This window comes from Dromaius novaehollandiae, chromosome 8 (genome assembly GCF_036370855.1).
Source record: "Dromaius novaehollandiae isolate bDroNov1 chromosome 8, bDroNov1.hap1, whole genome shotgun sequence".
In the NCBI taxonomy this organism is placed as follows: Eukaryota; Metazoa; Chordata; class Aves; order Casuariiformes; family Dromaiidae; genus Dromaius; species Dromaius novaehollandiae.
In genome coordinates this window covers 29,006,935-29,030,837 of record NC_088105.1, presented here as the reverse complement: position 1 = coordinate 29,030,837, position 23,903 = coordinate 29,006,935, and the positions used below count along the sequence as shown (strand labels likewise).

The window sequence follows — 23,903 nt, the reverse complement described above, 5'->3', positions numbered from 1 at the left end:
CCTATCTTTACTAGAACTTTATTTTATAGGATAATCAGAGGGAAATTATATGACTTTTCAGTTTTTGTTCTATAGAGGAAAATTAAAAAAAAAAAAAAAAGATTTTCTGCTTTCTTCTTTGTAGGTCATATGCTTGACCCTGTTGCTACTTAGAGTTTTCTCACTCTATGCCTATATTGCAATGTATTGCCTATATTTGAGGCATTTACTTTTCAGCTCTGACTAACATGAGATGTACTTGATTCTTGCCTTGTTTCAAAGCTGCCTTTATTGCTCCCAGTAGCAGCAGTAAAATCAACACCATTCTGATGAGCATTTGCTCTGCTGGTGCTTGAAAAAGGTATGAGCTGGCTTGGATTAACTGGAGCTGCCTTCAAAGTGAGAAAGATGAGACTGCATCACTTTGCACTGTGGTTCATATTAGGAAGGCTTTTTTTCTTTCCTTTCCTTGAGAAAGGGAACTAAAATGTTTTAAAAATAAAACATTTTAAATGGTGCTGGAGATTCTGGCATGCTCAGAGTCCAAACTTCCTTCCCTTTTCTGTCTCTTTTTCTATTGACATCAAGAATGCACAAGCTCAAAGGAAGGACTGATACAGCCCTTTTAAGGAAATGCAACATGAGCTGCAAATCAAGGAATAGCAGTTCTGTGACAACTGGGTCAATGTATATAGAAAGGATTTCAGTGATGTTTATTTATTCAGTCTCTTCCTGCAAGATTAGTCCCATTATACGGCTACTATGTGCTCCTTTCCAATTCATTCAATTTAAATAAAAACTTTCTGCTAGCACTTACGTACATATCAGTGACAGTCATCTAAATAAAATATCCAAACCACTTGAGTCTCAGGAACTGTCTGAGGAAGAGGCAGATTATATTCTGTTTATTTGGAAATGGGATGCATGTTGACATAGGGCTTACTTTGAAATAATGTCTAAATGTTAAAATCTTTATGAAATCTTAACATTAATTTTTATGAAGACAGAGATGTTTACTGGGATGTGATGCTGGGGCTAGGACCAAAATCAGCTGCTGAAGATTAAAAAAACAACACGACCACAGGTGGGAAAGGGGAGCAACCACAAACTCGGGATAATCACACTTGTGGGTTTTTTATCATTTTTATTTTCATTGCTTGATGGTAGTTATGTAATGTAATTTATATACAGTGCTTCTGAGTGCTGTGTTAAATTGATAACTCTTGCTGAGTGAACACACAAGCAAATACAATGCTATCTTTCTTTTCTTTAAATGTGCTGAGTTTTCTCTTAGGGAACCCTGACAAGTCTTTCCTCCCAGTTAGAGGTCTGAAGAAAATGAGTCAGTGTAGATAAAAACTGCTTGGTTAATCATTACTGAAACACAGGAAAAATTAAAATATATATTTTTCTTGCAAAGTAGAGAAAAGCAATAAAAACAATGCCAGACAGTTAATGCCTCTCCTGTACCTTTCATTTGAAAGACCTCAAAAGATCATAAGGAAGAATAAAGGCAAAATCTATTCCCTATTGACATCATTATAAATGCTGTATCCTCTAAAACTCTAAAGACATCCAAGAAGAGTAGAAGAATAAATGGCATTGAAATAAAGAAAGTCTCTCTGGAGCTTTGTTCAATCAGCTTTGTTAGAATTCACTCAAATCGGATGATTATAAGAAAAGATCTCATTTGTTTCAACATTAAAGGAGCAAATTAATATGTGGCAAGCTGCTAATAATTGCCTCGTTATTTAGTGAATGGGCATTGTGTCCAATTTACAAAATTACAATCATATTGTTAAAGTAACAATTGGGAAAGTTTAATCTGAATTTCCTAACTGTCCGTATGATTAGTTGTGGGATTCACAAAGTAAAGCGGAGTTGTGGGTTGGAGTGAGTTCTGCAGCACACCGCAGACCTATGGTGCCAAGAGCTCTCTGGAGTAATTCAGCTTTTCATTAGTGTAAATTACATCTGCTTAGATCCTGAGCTAGATTTGGTCCAACTAAAGCGTGAATTTGGCTGTCTCTGCTAAGATCCCAGCTTGGAATGTAGCCAGTCAATCCAGATGTTGTTTTGCAGACCTCACCGACTCAGAGAAATCAGAAAGTTTGTGGTGAAGTTTTGGCTAACAGGTTTAAGGGATGTGGCCTGAGATCGTGCTCTCTTGGATCTTCAGCAGCCCTGTAGATCGGTGGCTGGGAACTTGGTGATCCAAGATCTGCGCCTTTGGGAAACCCAACCATACAAATGATCCTGTAGCTGGAATTTCATTCTCTTGATGGAGACATTTGAAATGTTGGGGGTTTGTTTCAAATTGGAAAGTAACCAAATTTCCAAATATCGAACTCCTCCGTGGAACTGAATCACGTTTTGTGACCTACTTTTAGTTAGATTTGCTCGTGACCTTTTCTAATTCTGGCTGTTTTGTTATTTAATGATTTGACCTTTGATTCTGTGAAGCCACTTCAGTTCTAAACGCAAAGATTTAATAACTAGAACTGTTTGATAAGTGACCTTTATTACACAGCTATTTCTCTTCGCTAGAGAAGCAGCACTGTTTTGCAAGTTCTAATTCACAGTTTTAATTATCTTTTCTATTGTCTGTAAGCTTGCACAGGAAATGGAAAGGTCAGACATTTCATTTTCTTTACTGATTAAAATATAAGTGCCGCTCAACAGTTACAATGTATCATTCAAGAAAAAGACGGGATAATTTGTCAGAATCATGCCCAGCTGCACTGCTGAGGAGTTTTACATCCTTCTGGTCAGCAACAAAATGAGTAATTTTCTAGAGGCAAAGCAGCTTATCAAAGATAAGCTCAGAGACCATGGTGCGTAGAAGTGATGTATGTGTCTAAATACATGAAAACAGAAGAAAAGGTGAATGGTTCTGTTTCCTTCTTTAGCTGTATAGCTATAATGAAAGCACACACAGATCTTGTGCAAGGTACAGGTAAGCCCTTAATTGACATTCCCTGGCCAGAGAGCACAGACAGTAACAGTGCAGGTTCCCACGTTGTCCTGCCAATCTGCAGCGACTCAGCGGCTGCTGGACCCTCGCTGCAGGTGAGAGGCAGCTTGGACTACCTGCCAGCTCCATCTTTGGCTTCTCTGGTTAGGCTGCCGATGGGTTAGTATTTAATTGCTATCCTGGTGTTTTTGATACGGACACCTGTAAACAGTTAAGTGCAAAACAGATCACCGACAAGGCAAGTATTCTGTAATTCTCCAGTTTCTGTCTCCGTGTATTCAGGTTTCTATGTATAAGAATTGTTTCTCTGCCTCTGTTCATTCTTAACACAAACAGTACAGCAAGTTAAATAGAAAAGCGATCAGCTTCTTGTACCGGTTAGGGCTATCATGGGCAGCCTTGAAGATGTTAAGAACCAAAAATCTGCACATGGGAGGTACACACGAGGGTCGCAGCATACATCCCAGAGTGTGGGGTGAGGGGGCCACAGAAGATCACTGCAGCTCCTCAGGGGTGCCATAGTCCCACTGCCAGCGGGAGCCATCAGCCAGGTCCTAGTTCAGTAGGTCCCAACAGTCCCGTTGCTTCCCAATTCTGGCCATGCTGGATATCTGACCCCCTGACCCTGAATAGCTCCCTCAGTAGTCACCTGACAGAGAAGCCACGTTTGAGCAGCTTTCGTGTCTGGGAGTGACAGAACAGCCATCCCTGAGTTAGGGTGCAGTTGCAAACAGGAACGCTGCGTTAAATGAAGAAAAGGAGAGCTGTTATATGTGGATTACTGAAACTGTCCCCTTTGTGACAGTTGTAAATCAAGACCATAAGCTGCTGGGCTGTCTCCGTGTGGGGGTTCAGTGAGTGAATATTGATGTGTGTTTTCTCATAAATTGCAGAAGATAGGATGCAAGAAGATACTGCAGTCAATGAATGATGCTGGTGTCAGTGGACTATCTGTCACGGGTGTATTTAAGGCTTGGTTCAGATGCAGAGAACGTTGAGTTCTGTCTTAACTTTCTCTGGGATCTCTGTTAGGAGAGGTGTACATTAGGACATCTAAAACTACTCTAGATTTTTAAAATATTTGTTTGGAGATAAGGCTAGGAGAGGTTAAGCCTCTGCTTTACTGAAGAAGAGCAGATTACATGGTGACCTAGTACAGGCATTCAATATTACAAAAGTGTTTTATAAATTGGAACAAGATAAATGAATCACAACAAAAGAGCTAGAAAACTGGGGGACACAATTGCAGGAGCAAGTGTGCTTGGTTTATTTGAGCAGAACAGTTGCACTCAGTGAATAGAAAATGTGCAATGCATTTCTAACTAAGGGCAGAAATCAAACAATTCCAAGTTTGAGAAAGCAGCTCCATTTTAATGAAGAAAGAAGAATATTATGAAAAAACAACACTCTGACGTTGAGGCAAATTTAAATGGGTACAGATTTGCGACCAAATTGGTGTTTTCCTGTCTAGCAGTTTCGTATTCAGCATTTGTTAGTTTCAGTGTTCACTCTGAAAGCTATTAATTAATCTACTGGGACTTTAACAATTCACTTCATGTTAGAATATAAGTTATGTTTATGAATTTGTTTAGATCACCCAGCCATGTCCTCATAAAGTATCTTAGAGAGGATTTCTGTAACGAAGTGGTAAACAGAAAGACTGTTGTGTTCAGCTGCCTCTCCTGGGATCTCATCTTTCCTGCCAGAGAGCTAGGCAGGACAGCTCTCTAAAACTACAGTAGCTATAAAAAAATACATGATGTTCTCTAAAGAAAACATTGCCAATGTTTTTGCATGCAGTCAAGCATCTTTAACTCCTGACGAAATGAGGAAAGAACATTTTCAGGAACCACTTACATAGAGAAGTGGGCCTTTGCAACTGCTAGGATTATTGCAGAAGTCTTGGAGGTTGCACCTTAGCTCAGTTAAATATTGCCACCCAAATATAAGATACTTCAGCTGTTATAATTTGGTTCTTTTCACATGTTCACCTCTTGTCCTTTTAATATGTACCATTACCAAACAAATTCAATGTCTTCTTGGCCACCTTGTCCTAAAGGTTACCGTGGTTAAATGTGTCCAGGATATTCATCGCCATCAGCTAAATGAAGGTGTGATTTTGAAGTGAAATAACCACAGGGCTTATCAGAAAAGCACTTAGCATCCTGTCAGGCTGAACATTGGAAGAATGTGAGGGGAATTATACCTAAGGAACATACAACTAAATCACTGGCTCCCAGTCAAGAGCAGGACAGAAGATCTAGTCTGTGACCATACGCAAAATTGTAGATGATCTGTAGCCTGGACCATCTTCTGTAGTTTTTGTTGGATGGATATAGTTTTCATTTGGTTTGAATTGCCAGCCAAACTGTTCATAAAATCCAACCTAAATATATGGCATCTCATCTTCTTCTTTTGGTGAAGAGACCCAAAAGATGCATTTGCTATTTATAGCTTGACAAATGGAAGATCAAATGGAAGATCATGTGTTTCTGTAAGAGAGAGAACTGTTCCTATTTCCATTTCATTTGGGAGAAATAGCACAATAGAATGCACTCAGGAAACACTCTCTTTGACTTCACAGTGTCTGGGATTATGTTCCTGGTTCACAAGTCACCAGTCCCTCTGCCTCTTGTTTTTCATGGGTCGTAACTATTCTTTAGAGAGAACACTGTATTCCTGTACATACATCTCCTTTCCAAGTGCAGGATTTTCATGCCACCAGATTGCTGTTAGAGTAGCACTTCATTTTTGACTTCTATCACAAGTCTGAGAACTATTCTGTCAAACACATAAACACAGTCAGTGTATAGTTAAATTTCTAGAATTTTTTTGTACTTTCTTGCTATTGCTGACAACACCTTGTTAAAAGAGAAGGCGGCATTGATCTAAATACTATTTTCTGCTGCTTCTTTCTTTCATTGTTTTCTCTTCTAGTGGGAAGAGTAATGTTTAGAGACAAAAAGGAACGATTCTTTTTCTAGTTGACTTTGCGAAGTAGAGAACAAAGGAAAAGATTACAACTACTGTCTCTTTCAGGAAAAAAGATTGCATTCAGAGCTTTGTAGCAGTAGGGTTCTCCACCAGCTCTGCCGCATGGGGACTGATGTTTTTTAAAGAGAAGTATCGCTATCAATTTGGTGGACTATGCCCATCTTTCTTTTAAATGAATTTTCAGCCTTCATGTTTTACAGAGAAAGACTTGCCCTATATTTTTGATTTCTTTCTTTCAGCCTCTACAACTAGACTGTGACCTGTGTGCCATTGTTTCAAACTCAGGGCAGATGGCTGGCCAGAAAGTGGGAGCTGAGATAGACAAGTCCTCCTGCATATGGAGGATGAACAACGCTCCCACAAAGGGCTATGAGGAGGATGTTGGGAAGAGGACAACCATAAGAGTGGTCTCTCACACAAGTGTGCCCCTGTTACTCAAGAACCCCGAGTATTTTTTCAAAGAAACCAACAACACTGCCTATGTGATCTGGGGGCCTTTTCGGAACATGAGGAAAGATGGAAATGGCATTGTGTACAACATGCTGAAGAAAACTGTTGACAGCTACCCAGCTGCCAAAATCTATGTGACAACAGAAAAGCGCATGGGTTACTGTGATGCCGTGTTTAAGAAGGAGACAGGAAAAGACCGGTAAGTCCTACTTCTGAAGAGCAATTATAATGTTTGAAAAAATACACGAGAGAAGGCCATGCTGTATGCCAGCTACTAAATGAGTCCCTAGATATGTTTTTAATGGATTGTTATATGGTTTTGACTGTTATAAGCACTTGATGAGGCAGCAGCTAGGCCCCATTTACCCCACCTACGCTACCTTCTGTTCTTTCCATTTCTGTTGGCTTGAGTCCCAAAAATATTGGATGTCTTCCTGAAACATTTTAAAAGCTGTGTGTTGTTTTCAGCTCAATTTACTATTGATTAAATTGACATTTTATTTGAAGAGGATAATCCTACACAAACAACATTTCTAAATGCACAACCTCAGGATAACTGTGGATATTGTGTTTTCTTCTCTGTTGAGATTCGCTTTAGCTTCAAACACAAATTGCAGGGTGCAGAATGATTATGGTATTTCTTGGTGAAAATGGATTATCGGTGATACTGTAATAGATTTAGGTTTCTACCAGAATTATGTTGGTATATCCTCCTTGCCTGAGAATGTGTGTTTATGCTGCTCAAGTGGAGGCTGTAAGAGAGATGGAAGTGTGAGGGTCACTATTTTGGCTAACGCATTTAGTGCTGAATTCGGATTTGTGAAATTCAGTCCACAAACTACAGAATTTTGTAGCTGATCTGCAAAAATTCTAATCCTCTGTGTTTTTGCATGAAAGAGAACCTGTCACAGATACTCAGTGGAGCTGGCTAGAAAGGAGTTTCCAGATCACTATTCTGCCTCAATGTGTCTGTTTCAGTTTGGATGTCAGAACAGTAGCTTTCTCACCAAAATAAAAATACAAGTATACACAAACAATTTAACTTAGCCCAAACATTTTATTTAATTTTTTGAAGTAGAAGGGCTTGTTCTCTCAAACTTCCTTCATGATGATCTCTGTTATTGAATCATCAAAACTTGGTTTTGCCTTTTTTTAAAGGCATTAAAATGTAGGGAAGAACTTGGCCCTCAACTTATTTACAGTGTGCACATACTGCTGCTGCGATTCTGTAATTGGATGGAGCTTCTACATGGACATATAGGTGTCCACGTTCTCACAGCTTCTTTGGTTTAACATTTGATCAACAGAGGTTAATAGAGAAAATACAGAAGAACTATTCTTCAAAAGTGCCCTCTAATAATCCAGGTCATCCGGTTTATGTATTAATCAAGCTGAATATGATCATGGGTACTTTTATTGCATTACTAAATATAAATTTGTTTATATTTACAGCACTTCCATTTTAATAAAATCAGTAAGGTCACAGTGACTTTACAACACTTTTACCAAAATCTTTACTGTGAGACCAGCCAATTGCAAAGGGTATCTTAGTTTTTCTTATCAAAAAACTCATCATCCAATGTCAAAGCATCTTCATCTCCCATCTAGTGCATTCCACTTCAACAAATTAATACATCACAAGGTTTTATTATTACCTAATTAACAAAATAGAAATGTTTCCTTCCAAGTCAAAGACAAATTCAACTTCCATTTTCCCTGTGCTTGCTAACAAAGTCCTCAAGCAGGCTGACCTCAAAGTGGCTCAGTTTCTTTCTCATGGCCATCAGGGGCAAAGGGTAAACAGACCGCCTCATGATCCACTTCACATTGCATTTGCAAGTACCTCCCTTTCACCTCACCAGAAAACCTCAGTTCTCACAGTGGAAATCAAGTAACATCCTTGTTTCTACCAGAACTTATTTTCTACACCTGCTTTTCTACATAAAATACTAAGTAGGGCAGCTCATCAGCTGGAAACAAGGGAAACAATCAACATGTCACCAGCCAATACCTTCTGTATCGCTAGAAAATATCCTGCAGTTCCCTGCTAATCAGAGGGACCTCAGTTTGGAAACTGTTTCGTTTTCTGTAACATCTTTCACAGACCATTCAACTGTTTCTAAGGGGTTCATGAGGCTGCGAGAGGTATGTGGTGTTTGTGGAAGCAGGAAAGGGAAAGCACAGGAGCTGCGTGGGTGTTGAAAATAGTTTCATGCATTATGCCACACTATTATGATGCTGAGACAGACTCAGGTTCCTCAGCCAAATATTCCTTCAGTTCCTAGGAGAAACATCAACTCTTGCTTGCAATATTAGTTTGAACAGAGGTCTGTTTCAACATGTCCCCAGCAAAAAATTCTGGAAGGAAACCAAGTTCAGCTCATGTTTTAAAATGCACCGAGTGAGTTGTAACCGCATCTATTTTTAGTCTGATCCTAAAACACAGTCTTTATGTACAGTGTATGCAACCAATGCATACTAAGATTACAACAGATTTCTGGTCTGTCAAGCCTTTAATGAGCTTTCTATTTCTACTCTTTGATGTACCTTCTCTTTAGCCAATTAGTGGGACTTTTAAGTAGTTTCATCCTCCTGGTGCTCAAATTCTAGAGGACATTACAGGAGGCAGCTAACAGCTGTGTGCTGTGGTCACTGCTGTGCTGCAGACGAGCTCTGGTCCTGCACCATAGGAGCGGGACCCTCATCATTGACTTCAGTGAGTGCAGGCTCCAAACCCACAGCTTTGCTTTGAACGAAGGGTTTATCATTGGGTCATGGAAGAAACAAGATTTGCACCTAAAGAGCTTCCAACAAGCATATTTTATTAATTTAGAATAAAGCATTTTTTAATTCTCCTACAGTATAAAATATCCTCTGATACGGACTATCCATGCTGGAGAGTTAACACTGCGTGCAGTGTTACAAATCTGGGGGACATACGTTCTGAGAGTCTTCATTAGTGAAGCATTTGAGTTCAAGGCAGTGAACGTTCATCTGCTTTGAATAATCATTGTACATAAATAATATTCATTACCAGACATTCACAATTTTTCATTAATGCATTTTACTTGGTACTACCCTAGAGGGAGCATAAAGCTGGCAGCTTCTTCCAGCACTTTACTGATGTTTTAGTATATTATATGTATTGAGTCAGGTGAAAGGATTTAAAGAAACATTAGGTAATTGTTAAAGGCAGGTTACCTGAATCCAGGTAAGCAGTTCTAAAGACATAACTTTCCTGTGCTTTAGAAATATAATGTAAGATCATATATCAACATTTAGTATGTAATAACAGAGAAAACTATAGTCTTCATTAAAGCAGCAGAGATAATTCTGGTCTGATAGAGTGCACTGAACAGCCCTAAATAGGTTTTAATTAGCTGGCACCAAAGCTGCACCACCCTTAGGGAGGGTAAAATTAATGAAAACTAGCAGCAAATAGATCAGTGCTACTGGATGTTATTGCCTTGGGTGAAGGTGATGAGGAAGAAGGGAGTGTCTTTTAAGGATCATTTAGAAAACAGTCTGCCTTAAAAGTCACTTTCAGAAAGCAATGATAAAATAAATCTGTGCTGATATCAGTGAGACAGTCTAATGTCATCCAGATTGCAGACTCTGCTGGTGTTTATTCTGCAAACATCTCAAGCTAACAGCTCGGCACAGCCCATCCCTGGATGTGGCGCTAGTGCCACGTCCCCTCTTGGGGGCCCGTGGTGTGGCCAGACCACTTCAAACCATCCCGTCGCACCGGCAGGACGTGGAGCCCCAGAAAACAGCCAGTAGCGTGTGTGCTAAGCACAGGTCTAAGCACAACTTATCGTGTTCTTAGTCCCACTTCATGTGAATAACTACCTGGAAAGAGTGTAGTGAGCTTTCCTGAGGAAATATATTCTGTCCTCCTAAAATTCTCACTGAGTGACACAAGGTGACGTGCAGAAAGCTGGACAGTCCCATAGACGATTGACTTGCCACACACACCATCTCTAATGAATGCTCCTAGTCAAGCAGTTCAGTTTGATTCAGCGCTGTTGTACTGAGATGATTAGCCATGTGGGCATGCAGCTGTACAAGAGGTGGATGCAGTGAGTCATGTTTGCAGCCAGACGGCTGTTACTGGTTTGAAGGATTTTTGTTAATATCTTGGACAATCCTGAAGTGAGAAAATGCCTTTTGTGCTTCTCTTCCAGTTCTCAGTTTCCTCTGTTCAGAGGAACACTCTGGTGCTGTGTATTAGGGTGTGAGAGAGATATTTTAGCATTCAAGGCAAAGAGACGGATCATGCTGATCACTGAGTCAAGATTCAAAATTTGGGTGGCTGCTCAACCTGCTGTTTTGCTCTGTTCTGCTCACTAATTATTTATTACTTTGGCAACATTTGAGTTTTATATTATATCTCTGTCATTTAGAGCTATCAAATTACATTCATCTAAAGTTCAGACTGACAGTGTTAGACGACTGCAGTCATCACAGCTTCACCTCAACTAATATGTGGTTGTCGATGTGTCTGACTAATCTACGCAAAGCTGCAGTCTAGTAAAGATGTCATTGAAACGAAGAGATGAAATTACGTTCGCTGAGACTCAGGTAGCTGCAACTTCCATCGTTTGCTGATATTCTTTGTGAATTGAGGTATTAAAGCTGTCAGTGGCCAGCTCATTGGAGTTTTCTACTGTATTTCTGGATGTTGGCTTGAATGAAATACTATAGCTATGCTACTTCCACTTTTGCACATGTTTACATAGACCTGTTAGTTTCTCTATCAGGGCCATTCAGAGAAGATACAAAATCTTAGCCAGAGCTGCACAACACTTGCAAAAAGCAGTTTTTCAGTGGGAAATTGTAAATGTTGATGCTGAAATCTGGCCTCAGAGAGTTAAATTTTGGGAGCTGGGAAGGACTTTTGATCAGTGCTTTGTATTAATGTTCTTTCTCTGAAAAAATCTGTAAGATGAGTAACTGTTCATTTCATTTCAAGAAAATGAATAGAGTAAGGGAATATTAGCATCTTTAAATTATGATTCAGACTGACACAGAAATGCTTGTGTAAGCATTTTTAAGGACAAAAATGATTTGTAGTTTACTCTTTGCTGCAGTTTGTATTATGATTATATAGTTACGATGAGTAGTTTATTGCACCAATAAAGTCAGGAAGAAGTTCTCCACTACCTGTGAAATTCAGAGCAAACCTCAAAATGTGTATTCAATATAGTGAAAGTTTTTCATGTGCTCAGCTGTGGACTTTTCTTGAACCATTCCTTGGCACTTTCATTCTTTTTATAATGTAATTCCTTCAAAAAAGGTTAATGGATTTGTCTGCCTTAATTCATAGAGGACTTAAATACTTTCATTGTCAGTTAAGACTCCTTTATTACCTGAAAAAGCAAGGGTCTAAAGCATGAAACCTTAATGAAATAAATAGATTTTTCATTAAAAAACACTTAAAACCTCAACCTCTATTGCTATTCATGGTCAATCACAAGACTGGTAACAACTGCTTTGGGGTTTACACTCTCTGCACTTGCTCTTCCATTTCCTGATAAAACACCAGTTGTTCACGAGTGTCTTAGTTTTATTCCCTGAAGCCCATTAGTAACTGCATTTATTTTACTTTATGAAGATTTTCCTAATTAAGATGAACATTTTTATCTATTAGGCAGATAGAAGAAGCCCGTTTTTTATTAACATGCCAGTAAACGCTGTACAGAGCACTGGCACTTTTGTTAAGAAACAGAGCTCCCACTACATTACACTAATTATGCAGTAAAAAGAAACTTTATTAAAAAAAGACCAATATTAGCTAATATTTTGTGATAGTAGTGTGGCTGGATATAGATTTGTGTGGGCTCAGAAACCAAATGATTCTTTGGTGATTGCTAACTTTAGCTGTGGAGTCATTTATTTTTACCTAATGATGTAAGTCAAGAATTACATAATCAGGATTTGCTTTATCTTTGCATTTTCACATTTTCTTCAAATGACTGCAACAACTATTGCTTTTAATTTATCGCATCTTCTTTAAGTGCCACTGAATCCATTTTCTGGTCCTGACAGGCCCGATGTGAGAGCTTTATACAGTGTTTGGTATTGTCAGAATTACACACACAACTTTCCCATCCTGTCCTTTAAAAGAGAAATCTGAAACTTTTATGGCGATGATAACATTGCTGATATCTCTTGTGAGCAACGCTGAGATTACTCATGTAGATGAGATTTGCCAGCACTTTTCTCGCATCCCATGAACATTTACCTTCTGAAGGATTAGGCAAGACAGTGATAAATATGGGTGAACTCCTGGTAGCAAAGTGTATCCCAGCGCTTCCAGCTTTGCTGTCGTTAGTGGAGGTATTTTATGGTAGAAACGGTACAAGATTTGGAGGAAAAAGTTAGCAGAGGCATAGTTTTCGAATGTAGCCTTTGGTGTTCGTAGAAACTTCACTGGATCGTCTTTTACAGATCAGCTTTTTTGCTTTTTTGGATCATGGTGTCTAAAACAAACCATGATTTTTTTAAAGGAGCTTAAATTTGAAAGGGACAGAACTCATTTCAAAAAAATAGAGAGATTCATTTTTAACTTGGCTTTGCTGCCACTTGAAGTAGTTGCCTTTAAGAACAGAGTGATTACCATTAAAATCTATATTTATAACCAGTTGTCACACTCTACTTTTCCATGATAAATTAAATAGATTAGGAAATAAATGCAGTATCACTATTACTTTAGTGTGATAACTGTTGGTTACTGATAAATGTGGATTTTCTAACAGCAGCTACCTAAAATGCAGCTGTATTTACCATGTTTAGCAAAAGACATCTTACTGCAATCGAACCACATGAGATGCGCTGGGGGATTTTGTTATACAGTTGCTATTCAAGTGAGGATATCAACTTTAAGAGCTAGGGAATAAAATACTACAGTAATATGTTGTTGCAGATAGAGCAGGGTTTCTGTACATCTGCCCAGCCACTAGCCAGTAAAGCTTACAAGAGCAGACTTCCCTTAAAAAAAAAAAAAAAAAGGTGGAGAAGATCTAAAAGTGACCCCAGAACTAATTTCAACTATGTCACTAAATGAGATCTAGAAAAGATTGGCTTCTCAAAGCTTTGGACAGGCCGGCAACACTGTAGAAGAAAAACTGTTCAAATGTGGAAACAGTTTAGCCAGAACTGCTATTGGAGTGTTTTATCTTAAAAATGTAGAAAGATTTATAAACAAATACTGCACTGAAAATTTAATAGGTAAGAAATCAAGCCTGACTGAGACCTCATATGCATAAGTCACCTACCTTTGGGAAAACTGTGAAATTTTGTCTCATTAAATTCATTTAGAACTCAGTGTTAATTAGGCTCTCGCTTATGCACACCTTCACTATATATTTTTACCCATATATAGACAAAGCAGATGTTCTGCACTGTTTTGTTTATATATGGGTTGTGATGCATCCCATATAGAGAAGGTAAGCTGCAATTTCAGAACAGTGCAACTGTACACCTATATCTATGCGTGCACATGGATTTGTAGTGCACATCTTCAGTAGTAACTCAGAATTCACAACGATGCTTCTCCGAGAACTTGATGTTGTATTCGGATACGCTACAGCCAGTGTTTAGAAAACCATCACTGACTACATCCCATACAGTTGCTGTGGTACTCAGATTCTCTGAGCTTTTAATGGTATATATACCATGAGAATAACATGCACAAGAATAGCATGTGCAGTTTTACTCAGGTATTCACATCTTCAGCAGGTTTTGGAAGCTGTAACAGTTTGGAAAAATGTAGTGACCTCTGTGGGGACTTAGTAGGAATCTGGAGGAGTGTCCTCAAACAGTTTGATGTCTTGGACATTGCCCAGCAGGTAACTTAGTATGGGTGTGAAAGGGAACACTTTTTGACTTAGGTTTGCAAATATTCAGCCATTCCATTTTCAACGTTTTGTAAGCAATTCTAGTTTACAGTAGCATTCAGTATAGTTGATACTCCGTGCCAGGGACACCACACACTTCTCAGTACCTGAGCATGCACAGTGCATTAGTATGCAGGAAGAATGCAACTCCAATAGAAGAAAAGGTTTCTAAATGCCCATATTTGTTCTTTGCACATTTGCTGTTATTATCCCATCCTGATCTTTGGAGACTTCTTTTTCTTTATTTTAATTTTAAAGAGTCAGTCATCCCAGCCAGCATATGCTGTGTGCTACAGTTGTACTGGTTACAGAAAGGAGGCATGAACTGCCTGGCTAATAACGTTCTATACATGACTCATTAAAACTCGCAAAGCACAGTACTTGGTGCAAAACTTCAAAAATTGCTGTAGATGATGTCACCACTGTAGAAGAGAATAGGAAGAGTAGCAGATGAAATCCTAAGAAACAAACAGCATGCTTTTATCTTAACAATAAAAAAAGGATAAATGTCAGAAATATGTGCTCTGTGTTCAGTTGCCTCCCCATATGTTGTTTCAGAGTTTTCCTTGAAGTACATTCATTAGACATGCTGGCGCTCCTGTCTCCAAAGAGCATCCCAAACATTTTCCATGAGAGCATTTCCAAAAATATTGCAGTTATCACTTAAGCCTCAGAATGCCTCTGCGAGGCAAGGAATATTTATCCCCTTTTTACAACTTGACTTCCCTGAGAAAAGGACACTGGGGAACTGCAGCAGCTATTGCTGCGCAGAAATTCATGCTTATAGGGCTTTTTGAATTTTGTATGCTTACCATGAAGGCATTTTAGTCTCCTACAGTGCTAATTTGGGATTGGAATGGTCTGGAACAACACACTGGAACCAATTTCTGCTGCTCTATAACCTGTTTTGAGCCAAACACGTTAATGTTCTGGCACTTCCTTCCACATGAAATTAGTAGTAGTCTCTTGACATTTTGCAGTCAATCAAAATATTAGGGAACGAAAATCATCTGAAGAGTATTTGTGAAGCAGAATTCCTCTAAAAAAGGATTTTTTCAGAATTTGTTCACTTCAGATACTATATATTTTCCTATCCTGCGTCTATCCATCTCAGCTTTGTCTCAACATCTTTCTCCAGTGCATTAAGAAATGTGCCTAACATTTATCATGTGTAGCTTCTTCTTTCATCAGGGGAGAGTTGTGCCTTTGCTGGAGCTCAGAGATTTTCTTCTCTCTGTGTGCGCTACTCTGATTTTTATATTAGTGATGACACTGTTGAAATATGCTTCGTATTTGGAGTAGAAGGAAGCAGTGGTCCTTAACTCCTCTGGGCTTATTTCATGATCTTAAATTGCCTTTACCTCTTCTTCCAAGAAAGGATGGTGTTCAACGGAGTTGCATTTCAGCTCCACTGTACAGATCCTGCAAGGGTTACTTAGCTGCGGTTGCATCCCAGAGCCTTCTCACTCCTGGGGGTATTTTGGGCCTCACTCATCAAGTGCCTTGCGACATTTTAACGTTGCATAGGCTATCCTCCAGTTTATATACTACTTAGGCCTGTCTAAGCACCAGTGGCTTCCTGCCAAGCTACGCTGCTTTGCTTGGTTAAGAGAAAAGTGATGAATGGATGAATAACTAAGGCTGGTTCACTATTTACCAGTGGGGAAGAAAGAATTTCAGACAGCTGGATGTGGTAGAGGATGTTACTTGGGGATGTTATAGCAGGGAAGGCTTATTCCAGTTTTACTTCTAAGCTTTCAATTCTGGACCTCTTAAAGTTTTCCTCTGTTTCTGAAATAGCAACAATAGCCTTCATATGTGTTTGTCCACTTTCAGGGTAGGACTAGCAAGAGCAACTCCAAATATTTCCTTTGAAACTTCTCCTTCTGTCTGTGTAGCAGGATTGAGGTTGGCATATTATATAAACATTTTCTTCATTATTACTTTACATTTTTCCCTGAGGCAATCATATTGATTTGAAAACCATGGTCATCATTATACTAAAATGGTGGCATTAATAATTTGGTCTCTGTGGGTGGATTATAATAGAAAGTTTGAAAATAATTGCCCACTAATGTGAAAGGTGGAAATATGTACAGTATTATATTGCTCATAACGTAACCATTAAAATAACAATTATGTGATAATGAAAAGAGTCATTATACTCTAGTTTATCTTTACATAATGTTAACAGATAATGAAAACAGGGAAGATGGTATCTACTTACATTTAACAATACTACTGCGTTTCCTGTAAAGAGAGAATATTTTGCACAGAACTGTAAATTTGTATACTTCAGTAAAGTTTGTGTCCCTTCTTTATGTACTTGGAAATGTGACTGATTAAAAACCAACTGGTACAAATTCTTTTGTATCAGATGGTACATACAGTCTTCCCAAAGGTTAATTTTTTTAACATCTTTCTATTAGCCTGGAATTAAGTTACCGGAAGAGGTCAAATCTTGCAACATGACTGCATTGAACAAAAATGCTAAATAAATTTAGGCCAGTGTATTACCACTGATGTGTTAGAAAAATGAAGGTAGCGTGACTTTGAATCAGTCAGTAGAATACAAATCTTCTCTCTTTAGGTGACTGAAAAACATTAAATAGATGCATTATCGTCTGTGGCAATTTTGTTTTAGTGTTGGCTCATCCACATAATCAAGTTCCTTTTCTATTGAATACAGAGGCAGAACATTCAAGAACAAGTATGAAAACAAGTTTTCCACTTTTTTTTCAAACTGTTCTGTTGTTGTTATCAGTTGTATGCTTTGTAATGGATATAGAAGCCTCTCATTTTGTATTTTGGGATACTGAGCTTAAAGGTAAAAGTGCTTAGTTCAGAAATGCATAGATAGTGTTCTCAAATACTCTGAACAAAATAACATTGATTATAATTAAGACATTTTGGTGTTTGTCCATCCAGATCAGATTACATTGATTTTTAAAGATGCAGTAAGATTGCTCCCCATTTTTTAATACTTTCTGTATTTTCCAAACATAAAGACATGGTTGAATGTTACCTTTAAATGCCAGACTCATGGAGGTGGGAATTGTATCACGTAATCCATATCATTCCAAAGCACAATTGAGAGAGATGAGTAAAGCAGTTATGAACTAGGTATTAAAAATGTAATTGCATTGATTTTTCTAGGTATTATACCAAATGACATCCATAGAAAATGTCTTTGGTTTAGCAGTGTGGTATTTAATTAGCTTATGTTAATAGCCTGCATTTGAGAGACAAATGGTTTGATTTCTTTATTTACCAAATGAGCGAATGAATTAATGCTTGGTCTTTGGTCACTCTTTCAACCACTGCCCAAATACCCTCATTCCCTGTATACCCAGGGAGTGCTTTAGACCTGACTAGGAAATAAAGGTGGAGATAGAAGCAGCGTGAGCAGAGACACAGATGCACCTGGGAGCCTCTCTGCTACCAGAGGCACGTGGCAGCCTGACCTCCCTGCCACGGAGATGGAGAAGCCTTTTCTGGTCAAGGGGAAGGCATTACGGACTTCCTTCTCTTTACCATGTTCTCTGCTTCTCCTGACCACAGACAAACGGAAGGTTAAGGCATCTCAGGCTGACTGGAGTAGGAGTGCTGCTGCAGAGAGTGAAGCTGGAGGTGGTGGAGTCCACCTGCAAGATCCTCTCCCGGGAGGTGATGGTTCAGAGTCTTGCATCTTTGCAGGGGTAGAGTTTAATTTTCTGTTCCAGCGAACCAAAAGGCAGGTTGAATTTGTGAGCCAAATTGCACAGGGTTGCATGGTGTTGTTCAGCGCCTGGTTACTGTCTGCAAGTCTTTGGTGCCTGGATGCCAGGAGAGCTTGGTACGTACTAAGGCACATGCTGTCTGTGAGGCCTGGGGCCTGGCTTCAAGCAGTTCCTGAAGGTTTTCCTCTCTTGCACCTCCTCTTTCCTATCATCTCAGACTCTTCCATTTGGATTAGCCAACTCAAATCACAGGCTGTGAAGCTGTCGATGTGTTTTGGTCACAAACTCTTCTTTGTTCATGTTTCTCTTTAATGGGATACTTGTTACCCTTGACATGTTTCTTGCTTTCCTTCAATTTTTTTTCCTTCTCTATCATTACTTTACTAATATTTTCCACATTTTTTTCTCTTTGATTTGCTGCCTTATTGTTTGTAACTCTCTCATATATATATATAGCTTTCTTCTCTCAGCCTTTTGTCCTTTTATTGTGAAACATATTGCCTCAAACACACCTCCTGTTTTCAGCACACTCTCTTTTCAGATGGTTCACTGAAGGTACCTGCAAGGTAGCTGAGGAGGAACAGCTGACCCTTATTTCTGCCTTCCTGTTCCCATTCCCATTGCTTTTCCCTTTCCCTAGCTCTTTCACTTGAGTACTGGAACAGAACTACTGGAAGATTGATCTCGAATTGCAGATCCCAACTCAGTATGTCCTTTACTTAAAAAAAAAAATCAGAGTGGGGTGTAGAAGCTGTGCTTGATTATTTATTGATGATTGTTGGTTACACGAATTAAAACAGCAGGGAGCTCAGATTTTGATCAGAAACCAACTGATTTCCTGTACAATTTTTATTTTAAAATGTGAACATAATATAAACCCGTTATGATCATGCTGTTACTTGCTGAGCTCTGGCATGACCTACTGTATGAACAACATGTGTTCCCTGTTACGTTAGTGTGTAGCTCTGTATATGTGAGCGTTGATACAGGCTTGGAGCTGTTATATGGCAATTTTTATATATCTGCATGTGTGTGTGTGTACTAGATGCACAAACACATCGATTTGAAGTGACATGCAGTGGGGAGATACTGTTTCCTGAGTTTTTAGGCTGGAGAAACTCCAAAAGAAAGATTAAAAAATACCCAGGAAGTTTAATACATGCAGTTGCAAGCATTTGTATGGATATTTGGGCCCTGCAGCCTATTAATTACAGCACTGCAAAGCATGCTCGGTGCATCCCCCGATGCACTGCACCGAGTGAGGAGAGCTATCACAGATGCTTCAGGTCCTCGCTCAGGTGTACTAAACACCCCTCAGTGCAGCAATTTCCGTATGAAAAGCAAAGTGAGGTGGTGTGCTATTGCCTGACTGCAGCTACGACAGCCGTTGGGTGAGCTCCCAACACACGAGGTGTTCATCCGGAGGCTTGCTCCGTCAGTTCCCTAGTATTAGCGACGAGCAAGTTTTATTTGGTTTGTTTTGGCTTTTTGTAAATACCTTTCAATTATGACAGCACAAGATAGCCTGACTGGCAGGGACTTCTAGGTCTTTATGTGCTATAGATACAATTCATTTGCTTTCTGTTTTTGCGGCATCACCAACTGCTAAGGGAATTGATGTTTAATTCATTTCTAAACAAGTAAAGCTAAAGTATAAATAAATAATGCCTGGTTTATTAGTCCAGGTGTCTTCAGCATTGCTGAAAGTGGTTTGATGACAGCCACCAGCACTAGCAATGGAAAAAAACTGATTTCTCTGTGATTATTATCATTATAATAAACCATAATTGAAAGATTACAAAATTGATTCTTTTAAAAATTAATGTAGCACGAGTGAGCAGGCTCTGTGGCATTCAGATTTTTTCAGTGTTACTTGGAAGGAAAATGGCTTGTTTTATTTCCTGGCAGATAACTGCTGGCTTTCTAACAATCACATTAGAGAAAACAGTCCCAGAGGGTTACAGGAGACAACAGACCTATGTCATTATGTTTTACCCTTTCCTGATGGGTTCGGAGGGGAGCCAGGAACAAAAGAAAGTTACATTCATTATTGAGAGAGCCCTGGGAAAATCTGTTTGGCCAAGCAATTTTGCATGAAACTAGTGAGAAAATATTTGACTGCAAAGAACATAAACTCCTTCCATCAATACGCAATTTTCTGGATCCATTTGTCCAAATGATTATTAAGAAGAGTTGCTAAATTTGCGGTGCTTTACAACTTCAAAAGGGCTGCAAAAGCATTAACTAGCTAAATGGATAGAATTAAAGAAAAACAAAAACCAAAAAAACAAAGTCAGTTGTAAGACAGTTTAAAGTGCAAAGTATTGAAAACAGCAGGAAACCTGAAGACCTGGAATAGCAATCATGCAGTACCATCCGCCCCAATCAGGAAAGTGGAAACCACACATTTATCTCTGATGATTTCCTGTAAATATGCCCTTTGAGGACAGACGGATTGCCCTGCCCACTCTTGTGGAAAAAGCTTGGCGCTACATCTCCTCTCACCGCAACATATGGATCTCAGCAAGCCCTGCTCCTCCGTTTCTGAAGTCATTCCTCAGGTGGGAAGCGGTTTGAGCAAAAATGTAGTGAAATATTGTTGCAGAAATGCTGGGTAGCATCCTTGAAACCTGGTCGGTTTGACTGAGAAACAGCTTTCTTGGTTTTTTTTCCTGTATGTTTTCTGGACCTGAAAAAGATCATAGACGTTTTCTTCAGTGAGTTCTGCCCAATTTTCCAGGCCTTATTTGCCTAGTGGAAATGGGTTTCATTGCTGCTTTCATTCATATTGCGCCTCACGTTCTCCTGCACGTTGCAGTGTCAGTAGCTTTGCTCCCCCAAGCATGTAGCAGCGTGTGCTGAAGGCTGGTGTGGAGACGGGACGTTTTGCCCCCCGCCGCGGGAGCAGGGTGCCCCCGCAGCCTAGCCCGGAGTGCAAGCGTGAGGGGAGAAGTCCCACGTTCTTCAGACAGAAGCACCGAAGGGGCTCGGGAAATTGCGGGTTGTCGTGGCTTGTTCTTTTCCCAGAGACGTTTTGAAGACAGCCTGTGCTACACCCTTCTGAAGCTGGTGTTTATGCACCGTTTCACATTGTCCAGATAATTTGCAGTCTCTTAAGAAGTTTTCTGTGCTCAAATTTACAGTAGACATATAATCTACCATGCTTCGTCTGTGTGCTCTTACCTGATGACAACCTCCTACTGGTCTTATGCAATGTTTTATTAAATAGAGGCACAGTTTCCAAGCCCATTTACAAGACTGAAATCAGTATTCTTCCTCCAGTTAGATTTCATTAATAATACTTAGCATTTCGTAGTGCGTATCATCCACAGACCTTAAAGCACTACAGGAAGCCAAATCAGCTTTAATTTTCCCATTTTTGTGATGATAAAACTCATGCATAGACTCATTTATCAAGTTGTGCACAGGTATCGTTTTGCAAGTCTATGGCAGAGCTGCGGATGCCTTCTTGAGTCAGGGGCCCCAATGTAGGCTCCCAACTTTGGCTCCTGATGTGCCGCTCTGTCGTTTATTAAGCACAAGGTGTATTCTCGCCCACGTAAGCTCACACTTAGCTGGGAGGGAGACTTAGGTGAGCAAGTGATAATCACATCCGTATCAAATACATTTTTAAAAATGGAAAGAAGTGGAACTTCCTAAGTGGAATTCACTAGAAATTGCACGTTTTCTAAGATATTGTATGACTCAACACAACTCTTGCCTCTTGGCCTCAGTGCAAAGATAAGCCTGTATTGGTCAGCTGAGACTTGTTTAAGGATCATGCTTTGCAAGAGAGAGAGGTGATCATTACATTTGGGCAAGAATCTTACCAAGACGCGTTGGAGCGCTTTACATCTGAGCAGTTGCATTCCTGCCACTTTCCAGCAGTCAGCACTGCCCATCAAAGAAAATTGTTAAATAGCTCTGCTTCATCGCTCTTCATTTGCATTAGAAATGGCTGTAAGCAATAACAGGATTATAGCCAAAAAGTGGCAGCACTTTCTCATTCATTTATTTGATTTAATATATAGAGGTACCTATTTGAAATGGCATTTACTTTTCTTGAGCTTATCATAAAAACCATTCTGAATGGAAGTGTTTAAGGTAATGATGACTCCGATTAATTCCCTTAGAATAGCATGACTGGAATCAGATACAGTATTTCTCTTTTCATTAGGCATCTCTGAGCTGCTAGGAGTGATCTTATGCCATGAGATGAATGAAATTAGCTGAAGAAAGCCTGATGAAAATGGCCCACAATATACTGCTATTCTTCTTGCTCAGCATAGCAACCTGGGAGAGCACAGATGCACCTGTAGTGGCATCCAGATGGCATTAATAGAACTGGATGGTGGAAAAGCTGTGCTGCTGTGTTATGCAAGTTCCCCTGGATCTGGGCTGTGCACTGAGCAGTGCTGCAGCCCTCTGAGCCAGTCCTTATCTTTTCCTCCCCCTCTCCTCACTGCCACCAAGTCCTGGTAAAGCCAAGCTTGGTCTGAACAGCGTATCTTTAATCTGGTTTTCAACCTAGGCCTCCCTGACTTCAGTCAGACTTCACGTTGAACTTAATATTAATGGAAAGAATTGCTTCATTGGGATGCTGTATCAGGAGCTGGTTCCTCTCTTCAAAGTAATCGAGATGGTTTGTTGGTCCTAGGGAATTTGAGAGCTGACAGCTAAGTTTCATCAGTGTTTTATTTTTGGTTACATTTCACAATCATCAGTAACTGCTGGTTATAATCAGTAGGTATAGCACAAATACAGGGGGAAGCATTTTCCAAAGCACGTCTTCGACCAAATAGCCTATATTACAACTGAAAATGAAATACGGTCATTTAGGCACCTTGTTTTTTTTTTCCTATGGAAATATCCTATGGAATATTCCTATGGAATATCTAGAAAGTGGAATTTGGATGCTACATTGGAATGTTTTCCTTAGTCGAAAAAGCAGAGATTTTCCATTTGTCTTAATTTCTTGTGCTGTTTTTTCTAAACATTATTATGAAGTTCGGTATGATTGCTGGAGTTGCAGGTAACTTAGTATTATGAAATGCTGTTGGGTAAATGAAAGATGGATATGCTGGGGGAACATACTGATGATTCAGTTTTTGCAGTGTATCTTGTCCTTTTAGAAAAGTAATGTACTCCAGTATCCTAGTGAAAAGAGACATTTAAATATCTAGATACTGTACTTTAAATATAAAAGCATTGTTTCTAATGGCTCAGTCTCTGCCCGTTCTTTCCTTTCAGCCTGTCACAGCATGTACTTTGAGAGGCGTGATAATTTGGTGATATGGACATTCCCTGCCTTTTGAAACTACAGACCAACTGTTCATCTTGCATGGAGCTGGCCATCTAGTAATCATTACTTTCTGTTGCTGTATACTGGGATTAGATTCCTGATCTGCTTTGACAAGTTATATCCTTCTTACTCTCTGAAAATCTTAGCTTATTTTTAAATAGCTTGAATAATTTGAGCGCCCATAACAGTGAGGGACTAATGTCGTACACCAGACCCTGGTAGACCCTTTACAGTTCTGTGAGTTTGCATCAGTCCCAGTTCACTCTAACTCTGCTTTTCTGGCTTTGACTTCTCTTTCTTGCACAAAGATTGCAGGTCCTACTCGTGTGCACTGGTCTTTCGTGAGGTGCGTGAACCACCATCAGGGACCGGTGAGACTGCTAGGTTACACTAATTTATGTAATCTACATTTAACCTTAAGTCTGTTGGTTGAAAGACTGGAAACAGTTGTAGAGTTTAGTAATAGTAAAGGTATACAATTCACTCAATGCTTTGAAAGTGAGACTCCAAAGTGTAACTCAGTCTCTGATGTGCAAAAGCAAGGAATTGAAGGAGTGAGTTGGAAGACAATGAGATACAGAGCA

General features: G+C 39.4%; 1 protein-coding gene across 2 annotated transcripts in view; it reads left to right on the top strand.

The window, feature by feature from the left end:
* ST6GALNAC3 (ST6 N-acetylgalactosaminide alpha-2,6-sialyltransferase 3) overlaps positions 1 to 23,903 on the top strand; it is a 222,246-nt gene that overhangs the window by 137,466 nt on the left and 60,877 nt on the right. For both annotated transcript variants that reach the window (XM_064516069.1, XM_064516070.1), the window contains exon 3: positions 6,187 to 6,596. In XM_064516069.1, the coding sequence (XP_064372139.1) occupies positions 6,187 to 6,596 (410 nt within the window). The remainder of the gene's footprint in view (positions 1 to 6,186; positions 6,597 to 23,903) is intronic.